Here is a 15529-nt window from a genome sequence, read left to right as displayed (position 1 = left end):
TGAGTTTAGGGTTTAGGAATAATTAAGAATAGCTAGAAGCCTTTTTAGGAGATAGTGATCTTAAGATGCTAGGGGTAAACAGGATTTAGAAAGATAAGAAATAAACTGAGGAATGTAGGATGAGTTACAATGTAATCACAAGTTAAGTATAGAACATATAAGAAGTAGATAATAGTAAAGCCAATTCTGAGAGAATCGCTGAAGCAGGAACTCTGTTTATAGGGCAACAATGTTTTCTGGAGACAGTAAATCTGGGTGGGGAAAACTAAAAATGTTAAACCTCTGACCTAATGCTTTTGTCAAAGTATAAAAGAAAACCTGAAGCTTGAAATAAACATGTAATTCCGTACTATGAGTCAGAAGATACATCATTGTCCGCCGACACCGCTCACCCCTTCAGGCTGATTCCCTGGCTGCTGGGGCTGGACTCCGGCAACTAAGAAACACTTAAGACAAAGGGGTACAGTTTCTCTTGAAGACTGAGATTTAACATAAGCTTATAGAGCTTCCCTGGTGGCTCAGATGGTAAAGCGTCTGCCTATAATGTGGGAGACCTGGGTTAAATCCCTGGGTCAGGAAGATCTCCTGGAGCAGGAAATGGCAACCCACTCCAGTATTCTTGCCTGGAAAATCCCATGGACGGAGGAACCTGGTAGGCTACAGTCCATGGGATCGCAGAGTCGGACACGACTGAACGACTTCACTTCACTTCGCTATATAACACTTCCCTGCCCACATACCTTAACACCACCCCCAAAGGGCTGTAAAAACACTGTGAAAAACACTAACAGAAATGAAAAATATCTTTTATGGACTCAACAGTAGACTGGACACATGTGAGGAAAGAATTAAAGAGGCTGAAGCTCAAACTGAAGCTCAAAGAGGAAAAGAAGAGAAAAAAAAAAAAACAGAACAGAATATTCAAGAACTGTGGGACCATTCTAAAGATCTAACATACAAGCGGTTGGAATACCAGAAAGAAAAGAAATAGAGAACAGAAGGAAAAGTTTGACTGCTAATAACTGAGAATACTCCAAAATTAATTACAGACACAAAACAAAGACCCAGGAAGTTCAAAAGACACCAAGCAGGGTAACCCAGGCATGTCATAATAAAACTGCACAAAACCAAAGACAAAGAGGAAATCTTACAAGAATCCAGAGTGGAGGGAACACCTTAACTGTAGAGGAATGAAGAGAAATAACAGACTTCTCGGCAGAAAGTTTGCAGCCAAAAAGAGAGTAAAGTAAAATATTTAAAGTATTGAAAGAACAAGAAATCCCAACCTCAAATTCTATATCCAAGGAAATCATCTTTCAGAGTGAAAGAGAAATGAAAACCTTCTGAAACAAAAACTGAGAAAACTTCTCACTAGCAGATCTGCTCTGTAAGAAATATTTTTAAAGATTTTTCAGAGAAGAATAATGATCTATGTCAGAAACTCAGATCTACATTTTTTTTAAAAAAGGAAGTGTGTCAGAAAAGGAATAAATGAAATCTTAAAATTATTTTTAAATGAGTCTAAGAAAATTATACAGTAAAAAATACTTCATAGAACTAGCCTTTTAAGGGCAAGGATGTTCAGTATTGGATTCCAAATTCCTTTCATTCTTGCAATGTAAATGCATTGATCTTTTCAAACTTTTCATAATGACTGTTATACAGACAAAATTTTTTCTCTTCTTTCCATTGTAAAAATGAAGGATCTGAGTCTTGGATTTGGTATGACACCAGGGGGATGGGGGGTGGTGCTTTAAAGGACTAGGCTAACACAGAGGGAGGAATAATGGAAGCCAGGGGTGACAAGGAATAGAAAACCAGTAAAAATTTCAGTTTTGTGAAAAGAATCTTGGGACAAACCTAGACTTTCCAATGGACTTGAGTGGGAGTTAATGGCAATCTTATGTAGGTTTTAAGGAGTTGAGCAACCTTCAAGTAACAAGCTGGTTACATTCATATTAAATATATATTTAAAAATTACTTACCTCTAATGAATTTGTATTCAATTGGATACGAGGCATTTGACCTGATAACAGTTTACAGGAATAAGCTACAAAGAAAGAAATAAAGATGTCATATATCTGAAGGCTCCAGTGCCTTAGGTGAGCTCATTAAAAAAAAATCTATTTATATTCTTCCTTTATCATACTTTCTGCCTCACAACTATTTCAAAGCCCAGTGGCTCAGCACAAAAACTGAGCAAGAGGTTGCAGATGGATAAACTTCTGATAATTTTGAAAATTAAATTTCTGTACATCTATAACTAATGATTCTTATGGGACAAATTTTCTAAAATGATTTAAATCTTCATACAAATCAGTTTCTTTTTTTTTTTCCTTTATTTTAATTTACAATACTGTATTGGTTTTGCCATACATTGACATGAATCCACCATGGGTGTACATGCGTTCACAAACATGAACCCCCCACCCCCCACCTCCCTCCCCATAACGTCTCTCTGGGTCATCACCGTGCACCAGCCCCAAGTATGCTGTATCCTGCGTCGGACATAGACTGGCGATTCAATTCTTACATGATAGTATACATGTTACAATGCCATACAAATCAGTTTCATGAGAGTTGGAATTTAATTTAAATATAAATGTACACAATATCATTTTAATGTTTTCTTTGAAATTTCCTGAAACTTGTGTAGGTTTCAATAACAAAAGTAGCTTCCTGGTTTGTATATAATTCAAAATGCCTATATGTATGTATTCCACTGTAGTCAGCACAATTACAAGGAGAAAATAATTTTTCAAGGCTCTTCCTTGTTGGTTTATCTGACACTTCCTATGTAAGGTGTTCTTTTCCATAGAATATAATTATCATTAAATTTCTATTTTGAAACTTGTAGATATTCACTTTGCCTTGCTATATTTTTCAAAACTAGAAATACTAAGCTTTTCAAAGAATTCTAATGACTTCCTGACATGTTTTATTGTAATGTCCACTTATATTTCATAAGTTACTGGGGAAGTTAACTGCCTGAATGCTGGCAGCTCCTGTCCTACCACTCAGGTTAGAAAGTTAATATTTGTGCAGGTGCTCAGGGACACAAACTAGACATAGCCGGGCAAGCCAGCTTCCCACCAAGGATCCTGGTGCTGCCCCCATGAGGAGCCCTCTTCCCTGAAGCCACAGCTGCCCGCACTGGCTGAATCCAAACAAAGGCTAAAAAGTTTCCACGTATTATGACCAAAATGCAAATCAAATTAGCATGCAAGTTCTGAGTGCTTACTGGCACCCAGCTTTATGCTGGGTGCAAAGGAAGATTTACAACAGAATATGTGCTAAGTTTCTTAAAACCCAAGGAAGCAAAGCTAACACAAAAGAAAAAAAATCACGCACACATTCATTGGTAAACCAAACATAACAGTACATATGCTGCTGAGGTCAAGAGGCCACAGATTCATGTCAAATCATGTTATTAGAAAACTTTCAGAACCTAATAGAACTAGAAGCTGTTCTAGGAAATATGTTAAAAATGTGTGACAGTAACCTTTGTTTTCATTTCTTGCTGTTGACAAAAAACAATCCTAACATATTTGTTCCTGAAAGTAAGCCTCCTGCTAAATTCTTAGCCAAATTTTGTTTGGAACCAGTGTCAAGACTATATATAGCCTTTTAACTGCACCAAGTTAGCCAACTTTAGCTCCTGAAGAGATGATGGTAGTTAAAATTGCCACAATGTTCATAAAGACAGGAGCTAACATCTATGAAGCCCTCACTCTATCCAATACACCTGCTTAGAAAAACCTTCACAGACTCCCTTCCACGTAATCATCACAACCAGCAGAGGTATTGCGACCATTTTAATAATGAGAAAACTGAGGGTTAGAAAAGTCCACAAAGGCACGGGCTTATAAATATAGAGACAGAAGATTCAGGTCCAAACCTTGGTCTTTTTAACTCTGAAGCCTGACTTTTCAACCACATGCTTGCTATGCATTTCTCTTCAGTGATGTTGGCTCTCAGAACCAGCTCTCAATCTTTTTTCTCTTTGAATTATTCCTCAGCCATTCAAACTCATGAAAGGAACATTAAAGCTCTCTGCTGCTGCTGCTGCTGCTGCTAAGTCGCTTCAGTCGTGTCCGACTCTGTGCGACCCCATAGACGAGGGCCCACTGTCTCTGGGATTCTCCAGGCAAGAATATTGGACTGGGTTGCCATTTCCTTCTCCAATGCTCTAACCAAAGGCTATTGCTTTTCTGGGGGAAAAAGCAAGAGCTCAGAAAGCCTCTAAGAAAACAAATTATATCAACATACACCGGGCTAAGTTGACTGACTCTTTCAACTGGTCTCCTCTGCATGAGTAGCCTCTAAGGGGAGCAGTAAAGTCCAATCTGAGAAGGAAATGGAAACCCACTCCAAGATTCTTGCCTGGAAAATCCTGCGAACAGAGGAGCCTGGAGGGCTGCTGTCCATAGGGTTGCACAGAGTCGGTTGGACACGACTGAAGTGACTTAGCAGGCATGCATGCATTGGAGAAGGAAATGGCAACCCACTGCAGTATTCTTGCCTGGAGAATCCCAGGGACAGAGGAGCCTGGTGGGCTGCTGTCTATGGGGTCGCAGAGTTGGACACAACTGAAGTGACTTAGCAGCAGCAGCAGCAGCAGCAGCAAAGTCCAATCTAGGACCCAGAACTTAAGGTTGGAAGATAGCAAGCTGCACTCAGTCAACAGCCCTTACAACATGTTACACATTAAACAACGGTTATAAATCAGGATATTTCAAATCAAAGCACAGAATTCCAATTATCTTCTAAGAGCTAAAAACCTGTGCCAACAGTGGGTACTCATTTCCAGAAGGTGTGGCTGCTCTGGCTGCCCCTCTGGGGGACCAGGGCTCCCCCATGGACTCCCCCTCCAATGTGTGTGTTGCCTTTTCCCCTACACATGTATGGCTGTCCTCTGCCCACTACATGCGTATGTTCCCCTTCACTCTAGCCCTGCCAGTTCTTCCCTGTGTTTTCAATCCCTACTCTAAGAAACTGGAGACAGTTTTCCTTCTATTTGCAAAGGTACCATGGTTACCAAACAGTCATTTGAAAATGGGTACAATTCAATAAAGCAGTTATCTAATGTGATCCAGTTATTCTGAGTAAGAGGTCCTTCATGTAAATTGTAGATTTCTGGTAACAAAAATAAGTCTCATTCTATAAGGATAAAAACTCTGCTTTTAACAGTAACTGCTGGGTCTCATCTAGGTTGAGTTTCAGTCCTGAGCCAAAGAGACTGTTGAAGTTTCAGGTAAAACCAATGGTTTCAGGTAGTGGGCCTGGCAAAGATGTAATTGAGAAAGGTGGTAAGAGAGCAACTGTCCCTTTTTATGGTGCCAGGCCAGCTGAGCCTCTTCACAAGATATGCACTAAGTTACTGCGGTCATTGAGTGCATGGTTCTCGAGGAACATGGCAAGGCACATTAAAGCAGAAACGTGGAGAGCTGGAAAAAGGAGAGCACGTGGATGGTATGTTTCCAAATGTTTTCCAGATGGATAAGTGACTGCATGGTGGTCGGACCTGCTTTGTGAGTCTTTCATAATTACATTAATATCTCACATTCCCAGAGGACTTGCTAAGTGTTTTGCAACAACTTCATGGGAGTTACCCCAAAGCACTCTCACAACAACTCTATCAAGTAAAAACTATTATCATTCCCAATTTGCAGGCAGGAAATTGATGTTTAGAGATGAAATAGCTCCTTCAAAGACAACTAACACTTCATCAATTCTGTTCTCTTCTGGCTACCACCCTAGGTCTCCGCTCCCTTCACAGCGAAACTCTGAAACACTCATCTACTCTCACTGCACTCATATCAATGAGGGTTGACAGATTAACCCACCAAATGTACCCAAAATTTATACTGGCCCTTGAAAAATGGTGGAGGTAGACTGCTAACCCACACACAGTCAGAAACCCACATGTATCTTTACAATTGACCCTCCATATCTGTGATTCTTGGGCTGCAAGGAGTCCCTTAGACAGCAAGGAGACCAAACCAGTCAATCCTAAAGGAAATCAACCCTGAATATTCATTGGAAGGACTGATGCTGAAGATGAAGCTGCAATATTTTGGCCACATGGTGTAAAGAGCCAACTCATCAGAAAAGACAATAATGCTGGGAAAGATTGAGGGCAGGAGGAGAAGGAGGCAAAAGGGGAGGAGATGGTTGAATAGCATCACTGACTCAATCACCAATAGTCATGTATGGATGTTAGAGCTGGACTATGAAGAAAGCTGAGCACCGAAGAATTGATGCTTTTGAACTGTAGTGTTGGAGAAGACTCTTAGGTGTCCCTTGGACTGCAAGGAGATACAACCAGTCCATCCGGAAGGAAATAAGTCCTGAATATTCATTGTAAAGTCTGATACTGAAGCTAAACTCCAGTACTTTGGCCACCTGATGCGAAGAACTGACTCATTGGAAAAGACTCTGATGCTAGGAAAGATTGAAGGCAGGAGGAGAAGGGGAAGAGAGAGGACAGATGAGAAGGTTGGATGGCATCACTGACTTGATGGACATGATTCTGGGCAAGCTCCAGGAGTTGGTGATGGACAGAGGAGCCTGGCATGCTGCAGTCCATTGGGATTGCAAAGAGTCAGACACAACTGAGCAACTGAACAACAATCTGTGGTTCTGCATGATACAGTACTGTCATATGTACCATTGGGGGAAAAAATATCTGAGTACAGGTGGACCCATCAAGTCCAAATCATGTGATTCAAGGATCCAATGGAGTCCCTCCCCAATATTCCTCATTACATCCCAGTACAAATGACTGCCATCTCTTGTATAGACTTCTACAAAGATGTTCTAAATGACCTCCTGCCTTCCATTTAGTCCAGTTTCCACACAACAATAAGAAGATATTTTTAAAACACAAATTAAATCATATCACTCTCCTGCTCAAAACCCTACACATTTCTTCCTATGGTCTGACAAGCTCTCACCTCTGCTTTGCTCCCCATACTCCACCCATGTTGGCCTTTCCATTGCTGCTCAGATAAGACACCAGAGCCATGTGCTTACCATATGTTTGCCTGGAACTTTCCTAGTGATTGCTCCTTCTTCCAATCTGGGTCTCTGCCTCAAATGTCACCTCCCTAACGTGTTTTCTGTCTCATTACCCTTCAACCCATGACTATTCCCTGCTTTGTTTCCAGTCTTAACACTTACTCCAATAATATTACAACAGTTGGTGATTTGCTTGTTAATTTTTTGTCTTGTCTTGTAGATGTAAGTTCCTTGAGGACAGAGACTTTATTACTCAATTTTTCATTCCTAGATCCTAGAATTTTCTGGCACATAGCAAGCATTCAATATTTGTTAAATGAATGAGTATAGAGTAGACAAGTTAGCAGAAACATAGTTTAAAGGGTGTTTGATGAATACAGGGTCATTTCATAATACATGTTAATCTAACCAGAACTGGATATCATGATGATTATGAAAAAAATAATAATTTCAATCACTTCTTATGATCAAAATTTACATATTCATGGCTAAAAGTTGATTTTAAAACTCCTTTTCCTCTTCTAAATATTTATTTGGATCCAATGGGTCTTAGTTGTGGCATACAAACTCTTTAGCTGTGGCAGGTGGGATTTAATTCCCTGATCACGGATCGAACTCTGCACTGGGAGTGCAGAGTCTTGGCCACTGGACCACCAGGGAAGTTGCTCAACTCCTTTTCCACACATCTGAACCCTAACATACCATCAAACAGTGAAACAATAATTTAAAAAGTATAAAGTCAAACAAGCGACATCAGAGCTTAGAAAAAAAACACTAACTCAATATTCTGATAATGATTAAAATGTTTATGAAAAACATACAATTCAAACACAGATATTCAGATTCATTTGGGTTTTTCTGTAAGATTTTATGGAAAAACTGAGACGAACTTTTTGGCCAACCCAATATATACCTCATTAGAGAAAAAATGTCATAACTTCAAGTATCAAAGGAAAAGAATAAGAAATTACATATGACTTGTGGGCATTCTGCATTCTATTGTTTCAAGATGGTGGAAAGATAAGCGTTTGCTTTGCTTAGTTTTTTTGAATTCTGCGCCATGTGATGGCAAGATTTCACTGCACTGTACTTTCCTGAAGAAATAAAAAACTATTACTTGAAGGCAGCTCAACCATACATTCTTAACTGTAGGGCATATTTAGGATACATGTACAACCAGGCTTTTAAAAAACATTCTTTGTGTCTGTTACCTATGTTAACTGCAGTTTCTTGTTTATCTCCTGTCAAGACCCATATTTTTATGTTCGCTTTCAATAGACTTGTTATAGTTTCTGGAACACGTGCTTGAAGGCGATCTTCAATAGCTGTGGCTCCAAGTAGTAGGAACTTCTAGATGTTTTTGGGAAAAGATAGTCATTATTGCTAATTAAAGATAAAAATATATCATTTCTTGGCCTTTTGGCTAAGATCAAGTGTAAAGATAAAAATATTTTAAGATGGAATAAATAGAGCAAATTTTGATAAAAGACATGCCATCTAATAACTGATTATGCAAAGTCCCATATGTACATACAGTCACACATTTTTTTTCTAGTCTCTTCCACTGGTCTATTTGTTTGTCCCTATTTCACTATAGTGCATCCCTCATGGCTCAGTGGTAAAGAACCCACCTGCCAATGCAGGAGACACAGGTTCGATCCCTGGGTTGGGAATTTCCACTGGAGGAGGAAATGGCAATCCACTCCAGATTCTTGTCTGGAAAATCCCATGGACAGAGGAGCCTGAAGGGCTACAGTCTATGGAGTTGCAAGAGTTGGACATGACTTAGCAACTAAACCACCACCACCATATAATGCATAAACCCTTCCACATGTATAGGTCCTTACTTTTGTCTGTAAGAAAAATTTCATAACTTTCTCCATAAATCTCTTATCACCAGATGGTTTATTTTATAGTTTTTCTTCCTATTGTGAAGTATTGGTCTACCACTGGAGAGAAGTGATTACAGTGTTATTTGAAAGTGGACTTTTCAAACTCTTTGACAATCACTAAAAACATTTTTAAAGGAAGTGTGATTGATATACTAAAAAAGAGAGCAAGAAAGCAGATCATATATAATGCTCAACTAGAACCAAAGAAAGGAAAAAGTGAAAAAAATATAAAAAGAAAAAAGTGGGAACAAATAAATACAGTTCCAAATAGAGTATATATTAAACTAATCATCACTATAAACATAGCCTAAATGTTTATAGTGGTCTAAATATACCAATTAAATGAAGGCTAGTTGGGTTAGGAGCTTCTCAGGTGGCTCAATGGTAAAGAATCCACCTGCCAATGCAGGAGACATGGGTTCAATCCCTGGGTTGAGGAGGGTATAGCAACTCACTCCAGTATTCTTGCATGGGGAATTCCAAGGACAGAGGAGTCTGATGGGCTACTGCCCATGGGGTTATAAAAAGTCAGACAAAACAGAGCAATTGAGCACACACACACATACATACAATAGAATACTACATATATAATACACACAAAAGAACAAAGGGGAGAGACTGGAACTCAGTCATTAGCCCAACATTTCAGATGATTATTATATATTATTCTAGCTTATTTTTCTATAATAAATATGTATTTCTTTTCAAGTGGGTAAAACTATCCAGAGGATAACAAGACTGAAGTGACTCAGATATAAGCCAAAACAGGGAGAAATATTTTGAATAGTTTAAAAGACATTTTATGAATTCTCAATACAGTAAGACAGATGTATACTTCAGAAAAAAATTTACCTGAGCTTTCAACATGACACCAAGATATGGCTACACTGATAAGCTCATTTTCTTCAAATGTGTTGGCATGGACAACACATACGGGGTACATTACCTTTTCAATACTATCATAACAGTCTTCCAGACTTTGTATTCTGTCTCGTACCATTCTGCTGGCTTTCTTATACATGACCAGCCACTGCTTATACTCGATCTCAGTTAAGTCTATGTAGGCAACACAGAGAGTTCTCAGACCTGCAAGAGAGAGATCACCTGGTGTGGCTTCCAATGATTGGATAGAAGTAGAGAATTTGAAAACCAAATCCAAAAGTATTTCGGAGCCCATGGGACAATAAAGGCGTTCATGTGGCCCTTCCTGACCCACCTGGTCTCCTTACTCATCTTCCCTCCTCCCCTCGTCCGTGCTCACTATAGTACCCTCACTGGCCCTCGTATTCCCCAGCATTTGGCCTTGCACATCCTATACCCAGAACACTTTCTCCTGAGGGCCTATCATTCTCCCTTCCTGCTGCTGCTGCTGCTGCTGCTGCTAAGTCGCTTCAGTCGTGTCCGACTCTGTGCGACCCCATAGACGGCAGCCCACTAGGCTCCCCCGTCCCTGGGATTCTCCAGGCAAGAACACTGGAGTGGGTTGCCATTTCCTTCTCCAAGGCATGAAAGTGAAAAGTGAAAGTGAAGTCGCTCAGTCATGTCTGACCCTTAGTGACCCCATGGACTGCAGCCTACCAGGCTCCTCCATCCATGGGATTTTCCAGGCAAGAGTACTGGAGTGGGGTGCCATTGCCTTCTCCGTCCCTTCCTGCAGTCTCAACCTAACTCACCCTACACAGAGAGCACCTCGTCGCTCTGTCCCTTTACCCTGCTTATTTTCTCTCCATAGCACTCCTCACCCCATGACATCATCTATCACTGGCATATTCTTGCAGGACATTAGCTGTCTGTGTTTTGTTCACTTCTGCCCTGGAAGCTGAGAACACTGCAGGGCACTATATAGATGCTCAATAACTATTTGTTGAATGAAGGAAAGAATAAGAGGCTTCAGTTTCCAATATCAAAGTAAGCCCAACAAATGCTGAGATAATAGAAAATTAACTTGAATCCCAAGATGTTCAAGCTGGATTTAGAAAAGGCAGAGGAACCAGAGGTCAAATTGCCAACCTCCTCTGGATCATAGAAAAAGCAAGAGAATTCAAGAAAAAACATCTATCTCTGCTTCATCGACTACATTAAAGCTTTTGACTGTGTGGATCACAACAAACTATGGAAAATTCTGAAAGAGATGGGAATACCAGACCACCTGACCTGCCTCCTGAGAAATCTGTATGCAGAGCAAGAAGCAACAGTTAGAACCAGACTTGGAACAATGGACTTGTTCTAAATTGGGAAAGGAGTATATCAAGACTGTATATAGTCACCCTGCTTATTTAACTTATATGCAGGGTATATCATATGAAATGCCAGACTGGATGAAGCACAAGCTGGAATCAAGATTGCCGGGAGAAATATCAATAACCTCAGATATGCAGATGACACCACCCTTATGGCAGAAAGCAAAGAGGAACTAAAGAACCTCTTGATGAAAGTGAAAGAGGAGAGTGAAAAAGTTGGCTTAAAACTCAGCATTCAGAAAACTAAGATCATGGCATCTGGTCTCATCACTTCATGGCAAATAGATGGGGAAACAATGGAAACAGTGAGAGACTTTATTTTCTTGGGCTCCAAAATCATTGTAGATGGTGACTGCAGCCATGAAATTAAAAGATGCTTTCTCCTTGGAAGAAAAACTATGACCATCCTCAGTTCAGTTCAGTTCAGTTGCTCAGTCGTGTCCAACTCTTTGCAACCCCGTGAATCACAGCACACCAGGCCTCCTTGTCCATCACCAACTCCTGGAGTTCACCCTAACTCATGTGTATTGAGTCAGTGATGCCATCCAGCCATCTCATCCTCTGTCGTCCCCATCTCCTCCTGCCTTCAATCTTTTCCAGCATCAAGGTCTTTTCCAATGAGTCAACTCTTTACATGAGGTGGCCAAAGTACTGGAGTTTCAGCTTTAGCATCAGTCCTTCCAATGAACACCCAGGACTGATCTCCTTTAGGATGGACTGGTTGGATCTCCTTGCAATCAAGGGACTCTCAAGAGTCTTCTCCAACACCACAGTTCAAAAGCATCAATTCTTTGGCACTCAGCTTTCTTCACAGTCCAACTCTCATATCCATACATGACTACTAGAAAAACCATAGCCTTGACTAGATGGACTTTTGTTGGCAAAGTAATGTCTCTGCTTTTTAATATGCTATCTAGGTTGGTCATAAGTTTCCTTCCAAGGAGTAAGCGTCTTTTAATTTCATGGCTGCAATCACCATCTGCAGTGATGTTGGAGCTCCCCAAAAATAAAGTCTGACACTGTTTCCACTGTTTCCCCATCTATTTCCCATGAAGTGATGACCATCCTAGACAGCATATTAAAAAGCAGAGACATTACTTTGCCAACAAAGGTCTGTCTAGTCAAAGCTATGGTTTTTCCAGGAGTCACATATGAATGTGAGAGTTGGACCATAAAGAAAGCTGAACACCGAAGAACTGATGCTTTTAAACTGTGGTGTTGGAGAAGACTCTTGAGAGTCCCTTGGACTTCACGGAGATCAAACCAGTCAATCCTAAAGGAAATCAGTCCTGAGTTGGAAGGACTGATGTTGAAGCTGAAACTCTAATACTTTGGGTATTGATATGAAGCACTGACTCATTGGAAAATGACGCTGGGAAAGATTGAAGGCAGGAGGAAAAGGGGACAATAGAGGATGAGATGGTTGGATGGTATCACCAACTTGATGGACATGAGTTTGAGCAAGCTCCGGGAGTTGGTGATGGACAGGGAAGCCTGGCAGGCTGCAGTCCATGGGGTCGCAAAAAGTCGGACACGGCTAAGTGACTGAACTGAACTGCAATGACATGCCTGAAAAAAATTTTAAATCGGATTGTAATATTTTAGGTTAATTCTGGCAAAACATTCAAATACTTGAGAATTTCCTATTTCTCTACAGAACAGGCTTCTCAGGTGGCTCAGCGGTAAAGAAGCTGCCTGCCAACCAGTAGACAAGGATTTGATCCCTGGGTCAAGAAGATCCCCTGGAGGAGGAAATGGCAACCCACTCCAGTATTCATCCTGGGACATCCCATGGACAGAGGGGTCTGGAGGGGTATAGTCCATGGAGTCCCAATAGTTGGACACCACTGAGCCACTGAACACACACACACACACACACACAACTCTCTGCAGATGACCTATAGAAGTTGTTATCAATATAGTTCCCATATGCTTCTACCTATTGTAACCAACCTACAGCACAGGTATATTTTCAGAGACCACTAAAAGATCCAAAATGTAAACTTGCAAAATATCCATACTCTCACATAAGACACACATGTGTCTGTAGGAAGCAGCAGTTTGTAAACTAAAAGGAGAAAGTGGACTACAGTTTTCAAGGTAATCTTAATCAGTATCACCCCTTGCTTTTCAAAGCATCTATAAACCTTTCAATGGATGTTGTTCTTATTCAAAACTCACTCAAGGAATATATTTCATAAAGAGTTGGATGATAAGTCAAAATCAGAAGGGTAAAAGAATGCAGGAAAATATCAACTATGTCAGCATTCTGAGTTATACACAAAATTATTAACTTCAAAACACACAACACAAACCAAAAAAAAAAAAAAAAAAAAAAAACCTCTCTATATTTCCACTTTAGTTCAGTCACTCAGTCGTGTCTGACTCTTTGCGACCCCATGGACTGCAGCACGCCAAGCTTCCCTGTCCATCACCAGCTCCTGGAGCCTGCTCAAACTCATGTCCATCAAGTCAGTGATGCCATCCAAGCATCTCATCCTCTGCCTAGAAATAGATAATAGACTGAAGACACTGCTTTAGGAATAAAGGAAGAGCCCACAGTAAAAACATACATTTTAGTGTTTGCAACTAAGCACAAAATACTGTTGCAGGGTAAGAAAGGGAAAATAATAATACTGCCTGGACAGGGCTAGTTTGGGAACCATTTATTTTTATTTATTTATTTTTTGAACCATTTACTTTTAACCAAACAGAAGGCACACAAAGTCTCACATACCAGCAAGCTCCCCCAAGCACGCATTGAGGCTATAATTTCAGCAGTTAAGGACAGCATTACAAAAGGGAATTCAATCTAAATAATTTTCACTTACCTTCTCTAGCAAAATTTTCCAGATGGACTAGTGTCTCCTCCACAAAGAGAGAATTTTCTGAAAGTCTCTCATAAATCACTGAATCCTATAGAAAAAAAGCCACATAAACACAAACTGTGATTAACATCTTATCTAAGCCTGATCATCTGAATTACAAAAACTTTTATCATTTTTTTGTTATAGCTCATCAAAGTGAAGGAGCTCAAGAAGCCCCAGTGAAGGCACAATTCCAGGAAAAAAAAGATGTTACATACAGAGGAACAAAGACAAGGAACAAGGCAAATATCTCATGGGGACAATGCAAGTGAGAAGCCAGTAAAGCAAAGTCTGTACAGCAGTGAAAGGAAAAAAAAAAAAAAAAAACTGGTCAGCCTAGAAGTCTATACTCAGCAAAAATTTACTTTAAAAGGTTAGAAAAAATAAAGATGAAATATATATTTTCTTTCTGACTTAGACTGAAAAAATGTATCATCAATAGATCTATGTTATAAGGTATGGTAAAGGACCTCCTTCAGACAAAAGATTATTATGCCAGATGGAAATATGAGTCTGAAAAGCAATAAGCATGGTGTTGGCATGGGCATATATATATATATATATATATATATACACATTATTTCTCTCATTATCTAGTTCTTTTTATTCTAAAAATTGGACAAAATGAATAGCTGTAAAGTGTGAAGCTTGTAACATTTGTAACATTAAAATGTATGGCTAGCATACCAGAAGGATTAGGAGAGAGAAATGGAAATATAGAATTGTAAGGTTCTTGTACTATATGTGAAGTAATATAATATCACTTGAAGGAGAAATATAATAAAGATACCTATTATAAGCCACAAAGTGACTACTAAAATAAAAACTTTAAAACAAGGAAATTGGAAAAAAAATATTCAAGTAATCCAAAAGAACGTATAAAATAAAAAAGAAATATGGGGGAAAAAGAGCAACTGGGACAAATAGAAAATAAATGGCAAGATGATATATTCAAACCTAGTCATATAGATAACCATACTATATAAGTGGTCTAAACATCAGTTAAAAGGCAGAGATTTCCAGAACAGATTTAAAACACTAGAACCAATGGCATGCTCCCTGGAAGAAACACACTTTAAAGACACACATACACACACACAAACAAAAATGAAGGTTGAAAAAAAATAATGAAGACTTCCCTGGTCTTAAGACTTTCTTAACCAGTCGTTAAGAATCTGCACGCCAATGCTGGGGACATGCATTCCATCCCTGGTCCTGGAGGATTCCACCTACCATGAAGCAACTAAGCCCGTGCGCCACAACAAGAGAAAGCACGGCAATGAGAAACCCACACACCACAACTAGAGAGTAATCCACAACAGTGAAGGCCCAGCACAGCCAAAAATAAATAAGTAAAATTTAAAATAGTAAAGAGACTATGATGAACAATTTTTCCACAGCTAGGAAAAATTCCACAACTTGGATGAAATAAGTAAGTTCCACAAATCAAAGCTAACTAGCTAATTAGAAAAAATGTTCTGAAGAGCTCTATATTATTAAAGAAATTGAA

At 39.6% G+C, this 15529-nt stretch overlaps 1 protein-coding gene across 1 annotated transcript in view; it reads right to left on the bottom strand.

The window, feature by feature from the left end:
* Nucleotides 1-15529, bottom strand: part of LOC138446783 (phospholipid-transporting ATPase IB-like) — a 97761-nt gene that overhangs the window by 38641 nt on the left and 43591 nt on the right. The window contains exons 21-24 of the mRNA XM_069602123.1: nucleotides 13984-14068; nucleotides 9859-9998; nucleotides 8232-8370; nucleotides 1986-2050 (exon numbers count right to left, since the gene is read on the bottom strand). Of these exons, the coding sequence (XP_069458224.1) occupies nucleotides 1986-2050; nucleotides 8232-8370; nucleotides 9859-9998; nucleotides 13984-14068 (429 nt within the window). The remainder of the gene's footprint in view (nucleotides 1-1985; nucleotides 2051-8231; nucleotides 8371-9858; nucleotides 9999-13983; nucleotides 14069-15529) is intronic.

Source organism: Ovis canadensis, chromosome 10 (genome assembly GCF_042477335.2).
Source record: "Ovis canadensis isolate MfBH-ARS-UI-01 breed Bighorn chromosome 10, ARS-UI_OviCan_v2, whole genome shotgun sequence".
NCBI classification, from domain to species: Eukaryota; Metazoa; Chordata; class Mammalia; order Artiodactyla; family Bovidae; genus Ovis; species Ovis canadensis.
The sequence above is the reverse complement of the archived record's forward strand: the minus strand, read 5'-3'. Positions and strand labels throughout refer to the sequence as shown.